Below are 22,181 nucleotides of genomic sequence, written 5' to 3' on the forward strand. Positions count from 1 at the left end.
GCAGGGGTGGCACTGGTTGATCTTCGAGGTCCCTTCCCACCCAAACCATTCCAGGATTCTATGATTCCATGAGAATCTGCCCTGGCTGTTGTGGTGTTCTGTGGATCACTGGGTGCTTCCTCCAAAGGGAGAAGCGCTGGGGTTTGGTCACTTGAAGGTAACTTCTTGTCTCTGACTGTCCCATAAATCCCTTTATCCTCTCCCTGGAAATCCTTTGGTGCCGGAGAGGGATTCCTGCCCCCTCTGCATCCCACACCAGCCTGGTTTCCACGCAGGCTGCGGCTCCACAGGGAGCTGGGGATTTGAGTGACCCCACATCTGTGCTCTGTCCAGTCTGTGGGTCAGCGCTGGGGCCTGGGCAGGGTGAGCTCAGGACAAGGCTGGTTGTGGGGACAGGGACCTGTGCCAAGCAATTAAATTAACGCAGAGGTCTGGTGCGAGAAGGGAATTTCATCCCTACGTGGCCGCAGCCGTGGCCGCCCCTCTGCCAGGGGTCTCGGTGCCAGCATTCCCACAGTGCCGTGGCCAGGCTGCTCCACGGGATCTGTTTGTCCTCGTCTTGCTTCCAACAAAACATTTATCCTTGTCCCCGCGGGCTGGAGCGGAGCTGAGGCTCTGCCACCAAATGTCACTGCTGGGCTGGCGTTTGGGGCCAGCGAGTGGCTGGCTCCGTATGGCCGGTGACAAGGACAATATTTGTCTGGGCAGCCTCTGGCTGTGTTTGCACAGTGACGCTGACAGCGGCTCTCTGCTGGGGCCAGCCCGGGCTGCTGCTGTCCCAGGGGAGGGGACACGAGGGAAGCCACCCGCGCCCGCTGCTGCCCGGGGGAGCTTTTGTCTTTCACCCGCTTCGGGGTACCAAAACTCGAGGGGATGTGGCCTCAGCTGTGCCTGGGGAGGTTCAGGCTGGAATTCCCTCATGGAAAAGCGTTGGAAGGGGCTGCTCAGGGAGGTGTCACCGTCCCTGGAGGTGTCCAAGGAACGACTCAGTGCCCTGGGGACAAGGGGGGGGGATCGGTCACGGGTTGGACTCGATGAGCTTGGAGGTCTTTTCCCACCTGGATGATTGTGTGAAAACACCTGAAATTCCTGGTTTTATTCCCTGTGCTGCCGAGGACTGTTTTGGGAAGCCTTCAGGTGCCTGGTTCTGTGTTTCAGCTGGCACGATGTGGAGTGTTGGTAACACCTCTGCCTTCCCAAGGTGACACCCCTCGATTTGCATGAGCCTCGTGGTGCTCGGGTGCTTAATTGGCTCTGGCAGCACAGCCTGGGTGATGTGTGATGTGCCAGCCAGCACCATCCTGCTTCCAAACGCCACGGCAGCACTGGCATCCCAGCAAAATGATTTCAGTTCCTTGCACTGTCCAGACAAAAAACCTTGGAGCTGGGGGGTCAAGGAGCGGGAGGGGGAATGATCTAAATCCAGAGGGGGAGAATTACGGTGTCTGAGGGTCAAACCTTTGACTGGAAGCCGTGGCTGGGGGAGGCTGAGGAATCTGAGCTCCTCATTTCTCGCCCTGGTCCTGCTGAAGGCAATGGGGGGACTTTGCCTGGATCCTTCCATCCCCTCCCAACCCGGATTTGGGCACAGGTTTTTGGAGTGTGTTTCCAAAGAACTGATTGGAAGAGAGCTGAGAGCACCAGTCCTGCTGGGAGCAGAGGTTTGGGAGAGCCTGGAGCTACCCAGAGATGCAAAGGGCAAATGTTTTGGGTAGTGGAAGAAATAATGGTTAAAAACAGCTCAGTGCCCCTGTTTTGGGAAGGGGTGAAATCCAAAGGAAGTGTTGGGGGGTTTTCCTTCATCAGCAAAGGCAATGGAACTGCAGCCCTGACAGGTTTGGGATGGGGGAAAGGTCTCAGCAGCTCTGTCTCCATCACCCTCCTCACCCTCATCCTCCTCACCAGCCCCAGAGCTTGGCCCAGCCAGGCTGGAGCTTTGCTGGCTGTGAGCTGGGCTGGACCAGGAGCAGGTCCTGGGAGGAGGAGGAGGAGGCAGAGGAGGAACTTGGCTCTGCCTCGGGGTCTCCCTGGGCTCTGCAGCGTGGGGACCCCCTGCTCTGGTCGGTGGTGTTCCTTTTCCTTGCTGTTTCCTTCTGGGAAGGGAGGCAGGAGCTGCCCAGCTGTGTCCAGCTGTGCCCCCCTTGGCTGACCCCGGTGTTTTCTGTCCCCAGACAAGGCTGAGAACGGGGAGCCCTACCAGAGGAGGAGGGGAGCGGGGCCCCCCCTGCCCGAGGGCCCCCCGGCATTCCCGGCGCCCCGGGACGGAGCCTCCGCGGCCGGGAGCAGCAGCTGGAGGAGGATTATGCTGATGATCCTGGCTATAACCATCCACAACATCCCAGGTGAGCCCCGCGGGTCACCCCTGCGGCCCCGGGCCGCGCGCATCGCACGGATCCCCTCCTCTGTCCCCCTGGCAGATGGCACTCGCTGAGTGGGCGCCTTTGGAAGGGATCCTGTTCCAGATCCTGTGGGGCTGAGCCACGTGAGGCCTTGGCAGCAGAGCCCCCGTGGGGAGGGGGCTCGGGGAGCCTGGAACAGCTGCAGCCGGGCTCGTGCCAACCCGGCGTGGGTGGGAATTGTGATTCCCGAGGGGATATTGGGAAAGGTGACGCTGGGAAGGCAACAAATTGTGCTCCCTCTGAGCCTCTCTCGTGTCTGTGAACAGCAAGAGGTGCGTTTCAGAGCGCCGAGTCTCTGCTGGAGAATGGGAAATCGGGGTTTATTTCAAGGCAGGGATTTGGACAAAGGGTGGAAAATTTCAGAGCCCGGGGTTCCTGGAGGGCTGAGTCCTGCCAGGCTGGGCTTTGTGGTGCTGAAAGAGGTGATCAGAAGATGATGAGATCACTTTGGGACAGCTCAGGACGTTTGGCTGCTTTGCAGTTCTTGGGGGTGTTGGAAATAAAATAAGGCAACATTTTCCAGGGTTCCTTTCCTGGTTTCTCCCCCCTCCCTCCTCCTGCCCTTCTCCTTCCCTGGCCTTTGCCTTCTCCCGTCTCTGCCCTGTGCCTGGCTCAGGTTGGAGGCTGGACTGGAATGGGGAGAGGCTTCTCTGCATAACTTGGATCTGTAAATCTGGGAAGAAGCAATGAGTGCTTTGGGAAGAGCCGCGTTTTCCCTGGATACTGGCAGCGAGGAGCTGCTGGGCTCGGGGCTCGCCTGGACCCTCACACGTCACCTTGTGCTTGGTGACTCTGAGAGTGGCTTTTGTCCAGTGCCAGGACACCCATCCCAAATTCCATCAGGGACAGCCTTCCCGGGTGAGAAGGCTCCGGGGTTGGTGTCGAATCCCAGCTCCTGCGTTTCCCTGGGACTGACAAAATCCAAGGGAACACGTGGAGAGCTCCTGGCTGTTCCCTCCTCTGCCCCTTCCAGCCTCCTGCTGCCCCTGGGGTGGGAATTGCCTCCCTCCAGCGGTTGTGGGCACCTCTGGGTGCTCCTGGTGCCACCCTTGGGCGGGCAGCTGGCTGGGTTTGGTTATCCTGGTAGGAAGCTGAGAGTTAATGATTTGCTGCCCCTCCGTGCATCAGCAGCACGAGCTGTTCCTGGGCATTAACCTGCTCCAGTTGGTCAGCAGCAGCAAAACATTTCTCCCTCCTCATCCCTCTTCTTCTAATTAATTACGGGTGGATAATTTGGGTGCTGTAGTTCAGCTCCGGGTGGTGCTGGGGGAGGCAGAGGCCTGGCAGACGAGGCGAGGAAGGAGCTTTAAATGAGCCACACGCTCCAAAAATGAAGGGGAAATATCTGCACTGAGTGAAGTGTGATTGGATTTCATCCCTCAAACGAGGTGGCAGGGAGTGAAGGTGGCACCTCCTGCCTGGCATAGGGACTCCCGTCTGTCACCAGCCGAAGGAGAAAGTTCTGCAGAGGGGTGACCAAAGTGTCACCCGTGGCAGGAGGTCAGAGCTGACACGGCCCTGAGGTGCTGAGCTGCCCTTTCGCTGCTCCTCCAGCAGCACAAAGCCACCTCTGTGTGGTGACAGGGTTGGAAATGCTCTCTTGCATCTTAAAGGTCACCATGTTCAAGCTTCGTCCCCAGGGAGGTGTGAGAGTAAGGGCCCAGCCCCGGCCTGGAGGCTCGGCTCAGTGCTGGCTCTGTCCCTGCTGAGCTTTAACCCCCAAATCCCCCTCCTGCCCTTTCCTGGTGGCTTTTCAGCAGCCTCACAGTGCTGCTGGTGACACTGGGGCCGCTCAGCAATGACAAAGCCCTGACCAACACCCTCCTTTCCGTGGGGATTTGTACAAAGTCACCCCCGAGGTTCCAAATTCCGGAGGCAGAGCCCCGCAGGGCACAGGGTGCCAGCACTGCTTGTGCCCTGATAAATCATTCAGGCTGTGGATAAATAATTCAGGCTGTGATTAAATCAGGTGAGCAGCAATTTGGGGCTCTGAATTCCTTCTGCTTTCCCAGCACAAGCACTGCCGCTGCTGCTTCCTGTTGTAGGCAGGGTTTGGAAACACGGGAATCTCTGCCTCAATTACAGCCCCGTCCATAATTAGCACAGCCTCCTGCAGGGTGAGGACTCCTCGCGCTGGGGAGGGCGGGAGGTGCCGGGCTGGGAGATGCTGGGGATGCTCCGAGCCTGGGAAAATCGCTCCGTGCTCCTCAGGGAGTCATGGGATTGTTTGGGTGGGAAAGGACCTTAAAGCTCATCCCATTCCAGCCCTGCCATGGGCAGGGACACCTTCCACTGTCCCAGGCTGCTCCAAGCTGGCCTTGGACACTTCCAGGGATGGGGCAACCACAGCTTCTCTGGGAATTCTATTCCAGGGCCTCCCCACCCTCACAGGGAGCAATTGATTCCTAACATTTTATCGAAGTCTTCCCTCTTCCCCTTTCAAACCGTTCCCCCTTGTCCTATCATGAGCTGCCTGTGTAAAAAGCCACTCTCCATCTTTTTTCCAAGCTCTTCTAAGGAATATCATCTTCTGGAAGTGCTTAAAAAGCACTGAAAGGGCTCCATGGGCTCTCTCCAGAGCTTTCTGTTCTCCAGCTTCCTCTGGCAGCAGCTCCTGGCTCTGGTGCCGTGTCTGCTGCTCCCTCTACTTCCCTGCGAGCCCTCTGCCCTCCTACAGAGGCATCCAGGTCGTTCCCAAGGGTTTTCCATCCTTCCAGTGCCTTTATAACACTTCACACAGCTCCACATCCCTGGGAGGGGCCGGGATGCAGGAGGGAGCTCCACTCTCACCTTGTTGGGTCTCTGAGCTGCCCGAGTGCTTCTGATGGGCTGGAGCTGCTCTGAATCCTCACTCCAACCCCAAACTCTTCCTAAATTCCCTTTCTCTGGTGGTTAAACTGCTCCCAGGCGCCATCCCTGCTCTCCTCCCGTGCCAGTGGGGGATGAACTCCCCTTTTATCACCAGCAGGGAATTGTTTTATGGACTTTGAGCCCTTTTTAGTGCTCAGCTGGTTTGGTCCTGGCAATGCCTTTGGCTTTGTTTCCAGGCTGGGAGCAGCTTCTTGTGGAGGGGGGAGAACGGAACCCCCAGCCCAACCTCCCACAGCCACTCTGTGGTTGTGGAGGAAAGGTTGGATAATTTGCTCCAAAGCCAGGAATGCCAATGGAAAGGATAAATTGATAATGACAGGAGATGCCAAACTGCAGACTCTTCCTGCTAATTAATATTCATTTATGCCGGGTTTAGTGGAACATTAATTATGGATTTAATCAAGCCCTGTTTATTCTGGTTTAGCTTTGTACCTTGGGTGGCTGTTATGCTGAAGACTTCAGATTAATTAAAATGTTACTGGTGTATCACAAATAACAATTAGCGAGGTGTGAGCTGCGCAGCCTTTCCCTTTGTGCTGCCGTGGCAGGGGGAGGAGAGCCTGGCAGGGCCGTGGGACCAGGGCCGAGTCCTGGGAAGCTCCCGGGATGCTCCCGGAGGGCTGTGCCCTGCGCCGAGCTCAGGGTGGGTGTGCAGGCGGGGATGGCTCTGCTGCCTGATTTCGGGGGCTCCCCCAGAGTAGAGATGCTGCAGGAGCCCCTCGTGCTCGAGGAGAGGACCAAGGCCATGTTCTGCTCATCTTTCTGCCCTGGGGCTCTCCCTGGAGTCTCAGAATTCCAGAGCCATTGAGGTTGGAAAAGCCTCCCAAGATTGAGTCCAAGCCGTGGCCGATGCCCACCTTGTCCCCAGCCCAGAGCCCTGAGCGCCATGTCCAGGCCTTCCCTGGACATCTCCAGGGATGGGGACTCCTCCAGCCCATTCCAACACTTGACCTCCCTTTCCATGAGGAAATTCCTGCTGCTGTCCACCCTGAGCCCCCCCTGGCCCAGCCTGAGGCCGTTCCCTCTCCTCCTGTCCCTGTTCCCTGGGAGCAGAGCCCGACCCCCCTGGCTGCCCCCTCCTGTCAGGGACTTGTGCAGAGCCACAAGGTCCCCCCTGAGCCTCCTTTGCCCCAGCCTGAGCCCTTTCCCAGCTCCCTGAGCCACCCCTCAGAGGGCTCACAGGGATCTTGTGGGGACCTTTGGTGACTCCAGCAGACCTGAGTCCCTTCCCAGTGTGTGGCAGTGAGGCGGGGAGGAGTTGCAGGCATTTGTGGTGACGATTCCCTGCCTTGCTTCCCCCTGGCTGTTGGGAAATGTCTGTCCCCCACCCCCAAAATCTGCTCAGGTGACAGCAGGGACCTGGCTGGAGCTGCCCCATCCCTGGGAGCATCCCTGCCTTGGAGCATCCTCCAGGAAAGGCAGCGGGGCTGCTCCCAGGCAGGCACGAGGTGCTGCTTCCAACCCCCAGAACGTTGCCACGGAAACCTGAAATTCCCTTTCTCCTCAGTGCTGGGCTGGGCAGAGCCGGGTGTGCCCAGACGGGGCACAAGCCTGGGCCCATCCCAGCATCATCCCTTTGCTCCAGCCTTCGCTCCCTGCAGGGAAAGGCCTCACTTCTCTGCATCCAGCCCAACCCCTCCGCGTTCGCTCTCAGGTTCTGCCTCCACTGCTGAGCAGAGGGGTCTGGGAAGGAGCAAGGGGACGTGGCAGAGCGAGGTCACAGAGTGAGGTGACACTGACGTCCCCTGCTCACCCCCAAACCTCACAGGGCTCCACCTGAGGCTTGCTCTCCAGTTCCCAGTGCCAGAAATGCATCAACGAGCTGGGATTGATTTATTTTTAATGAGCAGGAGCGGCGGGAGGAGCAGGGCAGAGCGAGGGAGCCCAACATGGAACAAACCCGGCCGGGGAGGTGGAGCTGCCGCGGGAGGAGGGAGGGTGGGAGGTGGCACCGTGGCCAGCAGGGACAGGAGGGGAGAAGGAGACACTTTGAGGTGGTGACAGCTCTGGGAAGGGTCACTGAGACTCCCAGGAAGCTGTGCTGGGCTGGGGGGAAGATTCCTGCACGCCCAGGTGACAGCATCCGAGTTCTTTCCCCTTGGGATTGCGCTTGGAGGTGGCAGCAAGAGGCTGTGCCCCGGTTTGGCACTGCCTTGGTGGCATTTTGGGGTCTTCCTTCTCTGCTGGCCCAGGAGGGAGAGATTTACCCCAAAAGCTGTAGGGTGGGGTCTGATCAGTGCTTGGAATGAGGGGCAGAAGGGACAACTGGGATAACTGGTGTGGAGGAGAGGGTGCAGGATTTGCAGTGCTGTCCCCTGCTTGTGTTCCTGGCACCGGGCTGGCACCAAGGCACAGCTGAACCCGTAACTGGCAGTGGCAGTTCCTGGTGTGGGTGACACATTTACAGCAGGCACCCCCTGCCCGTCCCCGTGACGCCTCTCCGGTGACACCTCCCTCCTTCTGGAAGGTGCTGCTGCCGCTTTGTGTGATCCCAGGGAAGGGGGATGGAGGGAAGGCTGCCCCAAGGGCCGGGAAGTGTCACCCTGCTTTCAGCCACGCTCGTTGGCAGCTCTGCCCGGGGCCCTGGGGCTGGGTAGCGTGAGAGCCGGTGCCCTCCGTGTGGTGGCATCTGGCTGGGCACAGCCCCAGGAGGGACAGCTGCTGCCTGGGCCTGGGAGCTGCCTGGACGCCGCTGGTTTTTATGGCTTCTCCCAGCTTCAGCCAGTTCGTGTCCTTGCTGTGTCTCCTGCTCTGCAGCTGGCGGGGGAGCAGCACAGGGAGCTGTGCCTGTGCTGGGGGCTTTCCTCAGGCAGCTCAGTCCCTGAGTGGGGTGGGGGCACCTGGTGGGGACCCAGCATTGTCACCCCTTGGCCCAGTGCCCTGTTGTGGCCATGTCCTGGGGTGGACAGTGAATGAATCCCATCCTTGGCTGTGCCAAACGCAGCTCCTGGCATTGAGGGATGCAGGTGAGGGATGCAGGGGTGGGATGCAGGTGAGGGATGCAGGGGTGGGATGCAGGTGACGGATGCAGGTGTCACTGTTGTCAGGGTCCAAAACAGAAGGAATCTTCCCACCAGCGAGGAGGGAGCTCCCCAGGGAGCTGGTACCCGATCCATGGGGTTTGACACCTCCCAGCTGAGCTCCCTCAGCGCTGGTGTCCCTGTGGTTGAGTCCCTGCGGTTCCCAGGTGGGATCCTGGATGCTGCAGCTCTCTACACCTCAGCCCAGCCCCACAGGGACAGGCAGAGCTCATCCCCTGCACCAGGAGCTGCTCCTTCCCGAGCTGGAGCCCATCCTGGGATGATGGTGGATTTGAGGACGGAGTGCCAGGGGGAAGGGAGGGTGCTGTGGATGGCAGAGGTTCCGTGCTGTGCTGGCAGATTGGAGTTCCTGGGATGGGAGGTGATTTCCAGGCTGGCTGCTTTGTCATTAGCAAAAATTGATTGGATTCATCCTCCTGGGACAGGCGCTCCCGAGCACTTGGCCTCCCGAGGGACGGGCAATGAGTGCCAGATCGCATCTCAATTATGAGGAGTGGTGATTATTGATATGAATATTCTCCCAGATCCATTCCAGGCTGGCAACATTCATTTGGAATGATGATGTTTTTTTCATGGGGCTGTTGAAATTGAAGCTGTTTTCCAATCGTTGACTTTAATGAGGATTTGGGAACCCACTGGGGCTCAGCAGAGCATGAGAGCGGGAGCCATCAGCTGCACCCATTCATCTGCGCCTCGTCTGGGCGATGCCTCTTCCTGGAATTCCAACATTCCTCCTGCCCCTGCCGCTCGAGCTGCTGCCCTGGCTATTCCTGGCTACTCCTGGGCACTCGGAGCGCCCTCCACTCCCGCTGGAAGGGGTTATTTGTAGTAAGGAAAAGGAGGAAAAGGCTTCCCTGCAGCTTTGTGTTCCAAGGAAGATGCAGGTAAGGGAAGGTGCTGGTGGGTGCAGGGAGCACATGGGGCAGCAATTCCATGGAATTTCAGGGAAGTGGAGCAGAGTGCTGGCCCTGGAATGGGCTCAGAGGGATGGAAAGATGCACGTTGGAACAGCCATGAATTTTTCACAGCGTTTCTGCTCCGGAGAGAAAATCCAGCTGGGACGTGGCTCCCGAGGCTGCTGCCCATCTCCGGGATAATTCCAGAGGGACACTGTGGATGCGTCAGGGATGAGCAGGGACTGTTGGCCATGGAGCTGTGATGTGATGGCCCCCGAGCAGCCGGGGGAGGAGAGAGGTCGGAGGGGATGCAGCCTACGGAGACAGAGCCGGGAGCTCGGCTCCCTCCGGAACGTTCCGGCGGCAGTGACTCATCAGGATCAGGAGGAGGCGGCCACTCTGGGAAAGGTCCCCCTGACCTTTCGTTAAAGCTCCCGTTAATTGTCACCTCGCCATCACACACTGGGACATTTTCATCCGCCCAGCACCTCGGTGGCGGGAAAGACTCGCTCTGAGTCCTCGGGGTTCCGTGCAGGGAGGTGGGAAATGCAGGAAGAGGCACCGGGTGAGGGACACGGGTGACATCCCCAGGTGTGGGTGATGGTCTGAGGTGAAGGACCCAGGTGACATTCTCAGGGCCCAGGTGACATCCCCAGCCATGGCTGCTGCCCTCAGGCTGCTTTTGGCTCCGTGGCCCCTGGCTCAGCTCCCTCAGGATCCCCTGCCCCTCCCATGTGGATGGAGGCTGAGCCTCTGGAATGGGAGCAGGAGCAGCCCCATGGGAAGGTAACTCCGTGCCTTCCAGGGTGGGAAGTTTTCCTCCCAGCCTCGCACTGTGAAGGGGGGACAGGGGGGTCTCTGGTGTCCCCCTGCCAGCAGCTCATCTGTCAGAAACTCATTTGGAGGCAGCCAGCGACAGGCACCGATAACACAGCGCTGTTTTGTCAGCAGGAAAGCCACCAAGGTGACAAAAGCCAATTAAATCCAGGATTTTCAGCAGCTGGAATGAAATATTCTGCTGAAATATGCATGTGGGAGCTGCTTGCCTGCCTTGTCCCCATCAGATCTCGGGTCTGTCACATTAAACCTCGCTGAGCAGTGGCCTGAGAAAGCATTTACGTGCTGGAAATGAAACTTTAAATATCTCTGATGGATTCAGGTGCTGCGGGGTCAGGAGAGTCCATTTCCAGCAGGCTCAGTCCCTGCCTTCAACTGAGCTCTGCTTTGTTAATTTGGGAAAGAGTTTTCTGCTTCCAGAGAAGCATTTCCAGGATGGAGGAGCTTTGGGATGTTGGACAGTTGCTTTAATTCCTTAAAATCAGGTGGAGGTGGAGTTGTCAGCTCCTGGTCAGCTGCTGCAGCTCCGTGGATTGGAATGAGGATTTTTTCCATGTTGTGGGAGGAGGAGGAAAGAGGAACGGGGGGGGATGAGGATGGGCTGGCTGCTGTGGGGTTAAACCAGGATTAGGAATTAGCAGGATTGCCTCCTGCCTCCCAAATTCCACCTGAATGCCCACAAACCCTCAGGCAACACCATGGGCTTCTCGTGGGCTGGTTTTTCCCTGGATCTGGTTTTTCCCTGGATCTGCTGCCTGGAGTTGCCCAGAGCCACCTGTGTCACATCCCCCTGGATTTGCCCCCCCTGGTCCAAACCCTTGGGCTGGGCTGGGTTTATCAGGCTGAGCACCCAGGTCTGGAAGTTTTTTCCAGGAAAAGCTCCTTGGAATTGCCTGGGAACTTTAAATCCTCTTTTTAATGTCACTTTAACCACACACAGCCACATTTAGGGACAGGGTTTGGTGGGTTAGTGTTGGACTCGATGATCCCAGAAGGATTTTCCCAAGTGAATTCTTTTATTCCCAAATAATTTGGGTTTTCTCCGTGTCCATTCTGCTGCCAAGCTCTGGAGAGCTGGGAATTGCAGGTGGTTGCTTTTCCAGGTGTTGGCTGCCCCTGGCATCACCTCCCTGCTTTTCATCACTTCTTGCACAACCCTGCCAGGACCCAATCCCTGGAAAACTCAGAGGCAAAGCTGCACCATCAGTTCTTATCTTGGACTGAGCCATCTGGGCACATCAGGGACCTTTGAGGTGTTTCAGCTTCATGTTTGCACATCCCAGACCTCAGGCACAGCTGGGTCAGTGCTTCAGTAACACCTTTAATGGATAAATTCCCATTTTTGGATGGGAGAGCCATTCCTGGAGCAGCTCTGTGCTGGATTCCTGCAACTCCCTTCCCGAAAATCCAATTCCTCCCTGTTTTCCCCCTGCCTGGCTGGGCTGTGCTTTCCTCCCGTGCCATCCCCACAATCCTTGATGGGATTTTGTCCCCAAAACCTCTTTTCCTCATGATCTTGGAATTACTGGAGTGCTTCCCATCGTTGCAGTGCCCAGCCATGCTCACACCTTTTATTTGTGTGCTCCCTCAGGGCATTTTGGTGTAAAATAGCCCCAAAGTGGGTTTATGTTCCCTCTTGCCAGTGTTTTGGAGGCTGTGAGAGCTCTGGCTGTGCTTTCCTCCCTCCCTGTCCCACCATGTGCTCCTCCAGCAAATCCTGGAGGAAGAGAAGGGAGGAGTGAGGAATTCCGAGTGCAAGTAATCGTGGGTGGGGCTGGAAAATGCAGATGGATCATTGGGATGTTGTGTTTGTGGCTGGTGGAAGGGCTTTGGGTTCGGGGCATCCTTAGCAGGGGTCTGGCCTCGTTTTTGGGCTGCTGCTGCTGCTGCAGGGAAGGCACAAACCAAGCTGGGATCCAGAATCCTGCCTGGCCAGTGGAGCTTTGTCCTGGCTGGTGTTGGGATGTCCATGGAGAGCTTCAGATCCAGCCTGGAGAAGACTCCAGAGAGAGCTCAGAGCTCCTTCCAGGGCCTAAAGGGGCTCCAGGAGAGCTGGACTTGGGACAAGGGATGGAGGGACAGGACACAGGGAATGGCTTCCCATTGCCAGAGAATGGAATTAGATGGGATACTGGGAAAGAATTCCTCCCTGTGAGGGTGAGGAGGCCCTGGAATGGATTTCCCAGAGAAGCTGTGGCTGCCCCCTCCCTGGAATTGTTCAAAGCCAGGCTGGACAAACCTGGGACAGCAGGAGGTGTCCCTGCCCACAGCAGGGGCTGGAATTTGGGGGATCTTTAAGGTCCCTCCCAACCCAAACCGTTTCCATAGCACGAAGAAAAAGCCTTTTGAAGGTGACTTTCACCTCCTCCTTCTGCTGCTACAGTGGTGGGGACCTAAAAAGTGGAAAATCCCTGGAATCTGCTGATCCCAGAGCAGCAAATGGCAAAAAGATGTTTCCTAGAGGGACCGGGCAAGGTCTGGAGGGAAAAAGCTCTGAGTGGCTGTGCTTAAACTCTCCGAGAAATCCAAACCTCATTACGGCAAGATTAATTTCCCGCTAGGAACTTAACAGCTCTTCCAGGAGCGGGATGAATTATGGATGAGACGTTGGCAGCTGGAGAACCCTCCTGGAGGAAGCCTCTTCCTCTGCTGAGCTCCAGAAATCCCTGTGGGAGGGGACAGTGCCACTGCCAGCCCTGGCCAGGGGTGGGCAGCGCTGTGGGATGTGCGGATGCTGCGGGCTTTGGCATCGCCGAGCGGGATTTGGCAAGTGCTGGTGCTTTGCTTCATGACAGGGATGCATTTTTTGGGATGAACTCCGTGTGTCCATGCTGGTAGCCACAGTCCTGCTCATGCAAAGGGGTTTCTCAGCATCCCAAACTCTCCTTTCCTCACCAAAAAAAGGCGTTTCCTGCTGTTAAATCCCTAATTCCTGCTGCTAAATCCATAATTCCTGCTGCTAAATCCATAATTCCTGCTATTTTCCCCCAAATTCTGCAGGCACTGACCTCTGCTGAGCCGTGCTCCCCTCACCTGCCCTGAAATCCTTTGCAGGCAGAAGCTTTTGACAAATCCTGCGTTTCCTTTCATTTCTGCCTTCCCTCCAAACCTGAGATTTTTGTGGGATTTGTGAGTCGCTTCTCGTTTTCCCATTTCCACGGATCCTCCTTTTCCTCCTCCTCCTCCTTCTTCCCTGCCACGCTGCATCCCCATAGGAGTTTCCTGCAAGGGTATTTTTACGGAAAAATTCCTGCAAATGTGTTTTTTTAGGCAAATTTCCTGCAAGGATGCTTTAAAGGAAAAATTCCCATGAGGTTGTTTCTTAGGAAAAAATCCTACAAAAGGGTGTTTTTTAGGCAAGGTTCCTGTAATTATATTTTTTTTAGGCAAGATTCCTGCAAGAATAGTTTTTTTTAGGAAAAATTCCTGCAAAGATATTTTTTAGGCAAAAAAAAAAAAAAATCGGTGTATTTTGTAGATTATCCTCATCCAGGTCTTTGGTGTCGGGGCTGGTTTGGATCTGGCAGCACAGGGAAGCATCCAGGTGTCCCAGGATCATCCCACATTTCCCCTCTAGCACAGTTATCCCTTCCAGACTGAGGGTTTGAAGCTTTTTTTTTTTTTTTTGAAGGAGCAGGGAGGAAAACGCCTTTGTAAGGATCCCTGAGTGAGCACGGGATTAGGCTGATCCCTGGTAATGCCTCACCGGGATAAAGTGCCTGGGACTGTAAAGCCAAGGAAGCCCAGGAGAGGCAAAATCCCTTTGTTTGGGTTAAATGGAAACGTTTCCCTGGCGGGGGCTGAGATTGGTCATTTCTGACTCTTTGTTCTGCCAAGAGGAGCCGAATGAACTCATCCGGCGCCTTCTCCATGCGAGTTCTCCAGATAAGCGGGATGAGTGGAGCCTGTCCCGCTCGCGCAGCAGCGGCAGGAGGAGCTGACAGCTGCTCCAGAGGCTGAAACCCTTGGGAAAGCCCTCTCTGATGTGGGAAGTGGGATAGGGATGCTTTCCTTTCACTCTCATCCCAGGCTTGAGGGGCTTTTGTCCCGCAGTGCCTGTGGGAAGTTCTTCACTGGCTCAGGATTTAGACGGGATTTTGGGAAGGAATTCTTGGCTGTGAGGGTGGGGAGGGGCTGGGATGGATTTGCCAGAGCAGCTGTGGCTGCCCCTGGATCCCTGGCAGTGCCCAAGGCCAGGCTGGACATTGGGGCTGGGAGCAGCCTGGGACAGTGGGAGGGGTCCCTGCCATGGCAGGGGTGGCACTGGAGGGACTCTGAGGTCCCTTCCCACCCAAACCATTCCATGTCCTGTGTCCTGTCCGTGTCATCTCCGTGTCCTGTCCGGGGACGTGGGGACCTGGCCAAGGCCCGAGGCTGCCGTGTCCCCTCCTCCTCCTCCTCCTCCTCCCCCTGAGCTGATTCCCCCCACGCTGCAGCTTCTCCCTGAGCAGCTCAGCCCTTCCCCACGCACCATCTGCTGGCTTTCATTTCCCAGGATTTGTGATCCGTGCTCCCATCAATTGTGAGTTTCCCGCTCCGCAGCAGGGCCTCGGCGTGGCCTTGCCCCTCTGTCAGAGCTATTTCTGTTCCTCACACGAACCATTTAGAACGGGAATCATTAAAAACGAGCTTTTTCCCTTTGAATTCTGCTCCCTGGGCGAGTCACCCTTCCAAAGGGATCTTTGGGAAGAGCGGTGCCAGGGCTGATTTTGTGGAGCTCCATGGCTGGAAATGCCTTTTCCAGAGCTGTGCCTCAGCTCTGCTGAGCCCTCAGAACATCCCCAGGGCCACCCCAGCCCTGCAGGGCTCGGCCCCTGCCCTGGGTGCTCCCTCATGTCCCAGCCGGGTGATCTGGGGACAGTGGGAGCTGTTCCCAAGGAACAGGTTTGGGTCCATAGTGGGAATTCCCCGGGCAGTGCTGGATTGAATTCACGTGGATCCAAAGGAGCAGGATCCTCCTGGGCTGGGGTCCTGCTGCCTGCCCACCCCAGTGCTGCCTCCCACGGAGCACAGCAGGAGGGATGGGCTCAGGGCTGGACCTTACTGGTTTTTCCTTGCTGTTCCAGAGGGCCTGGCAGTGGGAGTTGGATTCGGGGCCATTGGAAAATCCGCGTCCGCCACATTCCAAAGTGCCAGGTAAGGCCAAGTCCTGCTTTTTGTGTGCGCCTTTGCCCCTGGAGCTTGGCTGTCCCACCGTGTCCCGTGCCAGGGGGGTTGGAGATCCATGGATCCATGATGAAACTTGCCTGGAAGCACGAGGCTGGCAAAGGGAGCGGCAGGAATTCCCGGTGCTGCTGCATTTGCCTCGTGCTGCGCTCCTCGGACGAGAGAAAAGCTTTCTGTTGTTGCTGGTTCTGCAGTGGTTCCGTGGTTTTGCCTCTCTGGGATCACTGGAGCTGGGCAGGAGGCAGCTGAGCGTCCCAGGGTGCTGCTGGAGGCACACACAGGGATTTTGGGGAGTTTCTCTCTCTCCCTTCTCCCCGTTAAACGTCGCTGGGGATGCTCGGCTCAGCACTGGCTGCGCTGGGGGAGCTTTGCCTGTGGGGAGCTGCAGAGGGAGGGCAGGAAAAGGGGATCAGGCTGGAAGTGGAGATGTGTAAATCAGGTGGAGGCAGAGGGAAATCTCAGCCGGGTAAATCCCTTTCCTTGGAATGGTGGAGTCTCCACCCTCCTCTTCCCAGGGCCCCTGCCCGGTGTCTCCGTGGCTCCCTGCAGGATTCCTTCATCTCCTCCTCCTCCTGTCCCACTGAGCTGGGAGCAGCCCTGGTTCTGCTCCTCATGGAGCAGGCAGGATCCCTGGCACAGGGAAATGCTGAGATTTTCCCTAAAAGCAGCATCCCCAATGGGTGGGAGCAGCTGCTGGAGCTGCTGGGAAGCATCTGGTGGCTTTGTTTCCCATTCCTGCCAAGCAGGGCTGCAGGATTCTGGAACTGGTGGCAGTGAAGGCTCTCGGTCCCCTTGGCATCCCAGGATCCCCGATTCCTGGCATTCCTGCTCCAGTCCTGGCAGTGCTCCCAGGAAAACCCTTCTGTGCTGCTCTCCGGGACTGCTGTGAACTCGGGGGGATCATCCAGCTCCTCCAAACTCTGGGATTTGGGACATTCAGGATGTCTCCTGCTCCTCCAAGCAGGAGCACAGCCCAGATGATGACAGCACCCACGGCCCCCGGCAGAGCTGGAACTGGGGTGGAGAAATGGGAGAAAGGGATAAATCTGGAGTGGAGCTGGAGGAGCTGCCGAGGCTTTGGAAGAGCTGCTGGCACCTCTTGGTGGCCGCCTTGCAAACGGCACCTTCCGAGCTTTTCTCCTCCTCCTTGGAATTCACACCTGCTGCCATGGCTCAGTCACCTCGTTCCTAAGGAGAACAGGATTAGATGGGATTTTAGGGAGAAATTCCTGGCTGTGATGGTGGGCGGGCCCTGGCACAGGGTGCCCAGAGCAGCTGTGGCTGCCCCTGGATCCCTGGCAATGTCCCAGGCCAGGCTGGAGCAGCCTGGGGTAGTGGACGGTGTTCCTGCCCATGGCAGGGTTGGACTTTGAGGTCCCTTCCAACCCAAACCATTCCACAATTCCTTCCGAAGGATCTGCGGGGTCCCAGGGCTGGTTTTAGATCCATCCAGGCTGATTCTGCACCTCTCCAGGCTGTCCAGCCCCTTTTGTGGCCAGGCACAAGCTGTGCCCCACAGAGACCCATCCCAACGCTTCCATTCCCAATTCCCTGCCACATCCCTGCCTGAGGGGACCCTGGGCTGGCCCAGGCACTTGGATTGCCACAGATCCCAGTGGGAAAAGCAGGATACGCTCCAGCTTTACCCACCGCGTTTCCCTAACCTTCGGAAATAAAAGGCTCTTCATGAACCCAGGAGATGCCGGAACAAAAGGAGTTTTTTCCCCCTCAGCTGCTCCCTGGAAGCTGAGGAGGCAGAAGCAGCTGGTGCTTTCTCCGGATTTCCAAGGGCATTAATCATGGGAGATGAAAGGTGGCATCTGCACCAGGAAAATACCAATGCAAATGCAGCCAGCTGCAGCAGGGGACAGAGTCACTCCAGTGCCACCAGCGTGTCTGTCACTGCCAGCTCGGGGGGACTGGGAAATCATTCGGGAAGCTCCAGGAGGCTTCGAGGGGGTTCCTTGGTGTTCTGGAGGTTTTAAAAAGAGCCGGAATTGTATTTAATGTGAGAGGTTGTGCTGGCTCTGGACACATCCAAAGGGAAAGCTGCTCCCAGGCCATGGCTCTGAGGGGACACTGGGGACACGGCTCTGAGGGGACAGAGCTCTGAGGGGACACTGGGGACACGGCTCTGAGGGGACGGAGCTCTGAGGGGACACTGGGGACATGGCTCTGAGGGGTCACTGAGTCAGGATCCCCCTCCCATCCATTCCTTTGGAACAGCATTTTAATGGAGTAGCTCCGGGACTCAGTTTCCCTTCTCCATTCCCCTTTTCCCTCCCCCTGAGTGTGACTGAAGCCCGCCAGCACCGGGCTGAGCCTCGGGGGAAGGCTCATTCCTGCAGCCCTGGGCCTCCCCACCCTCACGGGGAAGAATTCCTTCCCAGTACCTTGTTTGGATGAGGGTAACGCCCTGTTCCCGACACTTTGCGGGGATCCCGAAGGGATTTTCCAGGGCTGAGGACTTTTCCCTGTGCTGGTGGGCTCCAAGAGAGGGTTTTGCACAGGGGCGTGAGCAGAGCAGTGCAGCCCCTCAGCTGAGGGTCCCAGTCAGGAGCACATCCCGGGATTTGCTCAAAACCCAGAAAATGACAATTAGGAAAGGGAATGTCACCTTTTAACACAGCTGGAGCTTCGATGTGCTGGATCGGCGCTGCAGGGATTCGCCATCCTGCCCATCTCCCGGCTCATCCCGGCGCTGCTCCCGGCCCTTCCCGTTCTCCTGCGCGTTTCTTTGCTGCCACCGGGTGTGCAGGCTCTGTTCCTGCGGGCTGGCTGCTCCGGGATCCTCTGGGAGCTGCAGCTGGATCCGAGCCCCTGGCCCGGCCAGGAGAGAACCCACCTGGAGCCTGAGAGGCTATGCCAGGGCACAGGGAATGGCTCCCCACTGCCAGAGGGCCGGGCTGGATGGGATATTGGGCAGCAATTGTTCCCTGTAAGGGGCTGGGATGGAATTCCCAGAGAAGCTGTGGCTGTCCCTGGATCCCTGGAAGTGGCCACGGCCAGCTTGGACGGGGCTTGGAGCAGCCTGGGATGGTGGAAGGTGCCCCTTTTGGGGTGTTTTCCACGGGGGCTGAGCTGTTCCTCGTCCCCAGGCAGGAGCATCCCTCACTGCTGTGGGGCTGTGCCGCTCCTGCCCCGCTCCGTGCAGGGATGGGAACATTGGGAAGTTCCACGGGCTGGAAACAGCAGCTCGGGACAAAGGGCTGCGGTAACAGGAGAGGAGCCAGAGCCAGGGCAGGGCCAGGGCAGGGCCAGGGCAGGGCGGGTGTGCCCAGGACGGGAAGGTTCCCTCCAGATGGGAGCGGGGAAGGCAGGAGCTGCTCCTGGCCGCCTTCCAGGCAGGAAGGTAAAGAGAAGGGCAGCCACGGCTTAAAAAAGCTGCGCTCCCTCCCCCTGTTCTCCCTCTGACCCGCGGGGGAGGGATCGCTCCCCTGCCCTCCTCGTGCGGCTGCTTTAACAGGAACCAGATGGGGCTGGAGCTGCTGGGAGCAGCACGGGCGGAGTTTGTGCGTCCCTGGGCTGCTCTGGGGGCACAGTGGGCAGGGGACGGGCAGGGGATGGGCAGGGGACAGGCTGGGGACAGCCGGGGCTGTCTGACCCTGCTCCGCTTTGCCAGCGGCTTTCCCAAGGCTGGATGGAGCACAGGAGAGGCGCCGGGCCAGGTCCCTGCTGCTGCCTCTCTCTCGTGTCTCCCTTTCCCCAAGTCCCTCCCGTGTCTGTTCGAGGGTGGAAGCACCACCAGGGATGCCTGGGGTGATCCTGAGCCCCTCATCCCATGGGCTGGGACGCTGGGAAGCTGTGGGATGATATCCAGGGCTGGCAGGGAGGGGATCCCACCCAGGCACCCAGGAGCCTGCAGCATCTCCCCTCCCGCATCCCATGTGGAGCTCAGGGCTGGAAGGGGGAATGGGGTCCTTGGTCTCTCTTTCCCTCTCCTTTTCCCATCGCAAGCTCTTCCTTCAAGGATCCGCACGAGGGGCTGAATATCCCCCTTCCCATCCCACCCTGCATCGTGGGAGCAGGGTGTGATCCTGAAGGATAACTGGGATGCAGGAACCTCCCAAATCCTAAATCTGCACCTCCCGAATCCCGCAGGAGCTGTTTGCTGTCTGCAGGAGCTCATCCCTGTGCTGGAGGCGAGCACACAAAAGCCAAATCCATTTCCTTATGGAGCGTTGCTGCTTCCTGAGGATTTTTTTCCTGTCGAGGAGAAATCCGCCATAAAATGAATTTCCTTGGGTGGGATTGCAGGAGCTCAGGAGCGTGCCTGCGTTATGCTGCAGAGGCAACAGAAAACTGCTGGAAAAAACCTGTGCCAGGGAATTTGCTTTTAACAGGAGAAAGATTTGGAATGTGTTTGAGACACCCCCTGCCCTGAGGAGGAGGATGAGGGGGATGGGACAGTGCTGGACCTTGGCTGGCTGATTTGGGCAGGAAAAGGGAATGTGGTGCTCAGTTAACTTGGAACCAGCTGGAATTCTCTGCCAATCCCTGTCTGGGTGATCTCCTCATCCATAAGGAATCGCAGCTCCGTGTTTCCAGCAGGTGGGATGGATATTCCCTGCACCCCTGGCCGATTCTCTGGCTGCCAGCCGTGGTTTTGCTCTGGCTGAGCTGTTTTCCAGCTGGGATGTGAAGGCTGCGCTCCAGGGATGCTCTTCCAGTGGGAATATCTCTGTGGGTGCAGCTCCCAGGGCCCCATCCCGCAGCCTGTGTGTGATTTTGGTATCACTTGAGGGTATAATTGGAAATATTTGATCAAAGGTTGTTGTTAAGGCTGGAAAATCCAGCCTGGAGCTGCTGGGGAATGCCCAAACCAGGATTTTCCATGCCTTTTTTGCTTGGATCTTGGGAAGCTCACGTGGCAATGGTGCTCCAAGGTCCTGGGGCACCTTCCCTGTGCTCCTGGCACGGCCAGGGCACAGCTGCTTCTCCACTTCCATCCAAAATAAAGCTGGATCAGCACAGCGTAGGCCTGGCTGTTCCAGGGAATAACTTGGCAAAAAAATTCCCTGCAAGTCTGACTCGGACCGAAAGATCGGGATAAAACAGGGATGGATTTTCTGCACTCTGCCTGCCCAAAAGCACATGGAATTTTTATTTTCCAGGCCATCCCTGTTCCAGGGCAGGAAGCTCCTTTCCCTGAGGGTGGAATGTGTCTGGGATGAGAATTCCCATCCCAGGGTGCTGCTCCTCTCCCAGCTGACACCGGGTGGGAACATCCATGTTCCCATCCCACTCCTCTCCCCAAATTTGGGATTTGTGCCTGGTCTCACAGGGCAAACCCTGGAGCCAACAGCATTCCCAGATGTGCCTTTTTCCCTGGAAAAACCCCTGCCAGGGGGCTGCTCTTCCCGGGGCCAGGGGAGGTTCAAAGAGGTGAGGCCAATATGGAGTTAAATGCCATAAATTCCTCAGAGCAGACGAGATATCAAGAGCTGGAAGTTTGGGAAGCAAAGTGAGGTGTTTGGTTAAGCCACGGGTGAGCTGGGCACCGGCTCCTCCTTGGATTCCTGGATGCAGAGAATTTGGGGAGCTTAAAAGTGCTGGAGGCAAATTTTTGGCAGAGCTCTGCCTTAGGATGGAGCCGAGTGGGGATTTTTTTGGGGTGTGGGGTGTTGGTTGTTGCCTGGTTACAGCGCAGGGGTTTGGGGGGCTTTGTCCATGGGGTTCACATGGGGACCCCCCTCAGCTCCCTCTTGCCCTGCTGGGCTGGGATCTTCCCAGAAAAGGTGGATCTGGTGCGTTTTCCTCCCCTAAAGCCCGAGCTCCTCGGGGCAGGGATGGATCCCTTCTCCCCTCCCAGGACTTTGCTGTGCCCCTCTCTGCCAGCTGCAGCTCGGGTTTGCTCCAGGTCTGGTCCTGGCTCGCTGTGGGTGCGGGGAAGGGGGAAATTGAGTTTCATGGAGCAGAGTTTAACTTGGGTTTGCCCAGCTCAGCCTGCTTTGGGTGCCCGTGAACCGTCCCACCCTCATCCCACCCCCAACCTCAATCTCCTCGGTGAAATCTCCTCTTGGGACAGCGAGGAAGGAGCAGGAATGAGTAGGGAAGTGCTGGAAACAGAAAACTTTTTCCCCCCTGGATGATGCTGGGGATGTTTCCTCCAGCACAGCACAATGGATCCCATTCATCCGCCCTTTTGCTGGGAATGCCGGCCTTGTTTGGATCTGTTGTGCCCACGGATTGTTTCCTGTCCAGCTCTGGTGAAACAGACAGCAGAGAGGCTTCGGGCTGACAGGCAGACTTTGAGGATGGCTTGGAAAATATTATTCCATGGGACAGCCTGTGCCTCCCACGCTGTGGCTCTCAGGCTGGGAAAAGGGGAAAAAAAAAAGGGTTTGATTAATGTAGGGAGATTGAAACCAGGCAAAAATTTTATCCTGTGTTTCCTTGGGATGAATGGAAGTCATTGTGGTCTGGGAGCCGGCACAAGACACTCTGGGATTTTCTGTCTCACACTCGTGGGATGTGGGGAAGGGATCCACAGCGGAGCTCAGAGAGAGGAAGGATCCGAATGGGGGCTGGGATCCCGACGTTTTTATGGGATCACAGGAACACCTCATGGAAAAACCCACCCAGAGCTGAGGGGGATTTCCACCTTCCCCGGGATCCTGGAGAAACGGGAGCAGAACAAAGGCCGGCCCTGCCCCGGTTACAAAACAGAGGGGGCACGGTGCTCATTAAGCACCTTTTAATGAGCCTGGCCTGGAGGGAGGTGTTCACTGGGGAGCTGGGGAGGTTCCTGCAGGGCTTTTCTTTGGGAAGGGTGGGGATGGCCTCGGGGGTGTTGCCAGCAGGGCTCGGGAGGAGGATGTGCTCCGGGAGGTTTGGAGAGCCCCAAGCCAGGACTGAGGCTCCTCAGCTGCTGCATTTCCCTCGACCGAGCCCCAGCAGCGATGGATGAAGGGATGGCCCCAATTCCCGTAGGGTGGAGTTCTCCACGACCTCACCACGAAGGTCTCTCC

The 22,181-nt window shown here is 57.4% G+C and overlaps 1 protein-coding gene across 5 annotated transcripts in view; it reads left to right on the top strand.

Annotated features, from left to right (window-relative positions):
• Positions 1 to 22,181, top strand: part of SLC39A11 (solute carrier family 39 member 11) — a 73,104-nt gene that overhangs the window by 39,979 nt on the left and 10,944 nt on the right. For all 5 annotated transcript variants that reach the window (XM_032128811.1, XM_032128814.1, XM_032128815.1 and 2 more), the window contains exons 6-7: positions 2,172 to 2,342; positions 15,111 to 15,180. In XM_032128811.1, the coding sequence (XP_031984702.1) occupies positions 2,172 to 2,342; positions 15,111 to 15,180 (241 nt within the window). The remainder of the gene's footprint in view (positions 1 to 2,171; positions 2,343 to 15,110; positions 15,181 to 22,181) is intronic.

Source organism: Corvus moneduloides, chromosome 19, assembly GCF_009650955.1.
Source record: "Corvus moneduloides isolate bCorMon1 chromosome 19, bCorMon1.pri, whole genome shotgun sequence".
Taxonomy (NCBI): Eukaryota; Metazoa; Chordata; class Aves; order Passeriformes; family Corvidae; genus Corvus; species Corvus moneduloides.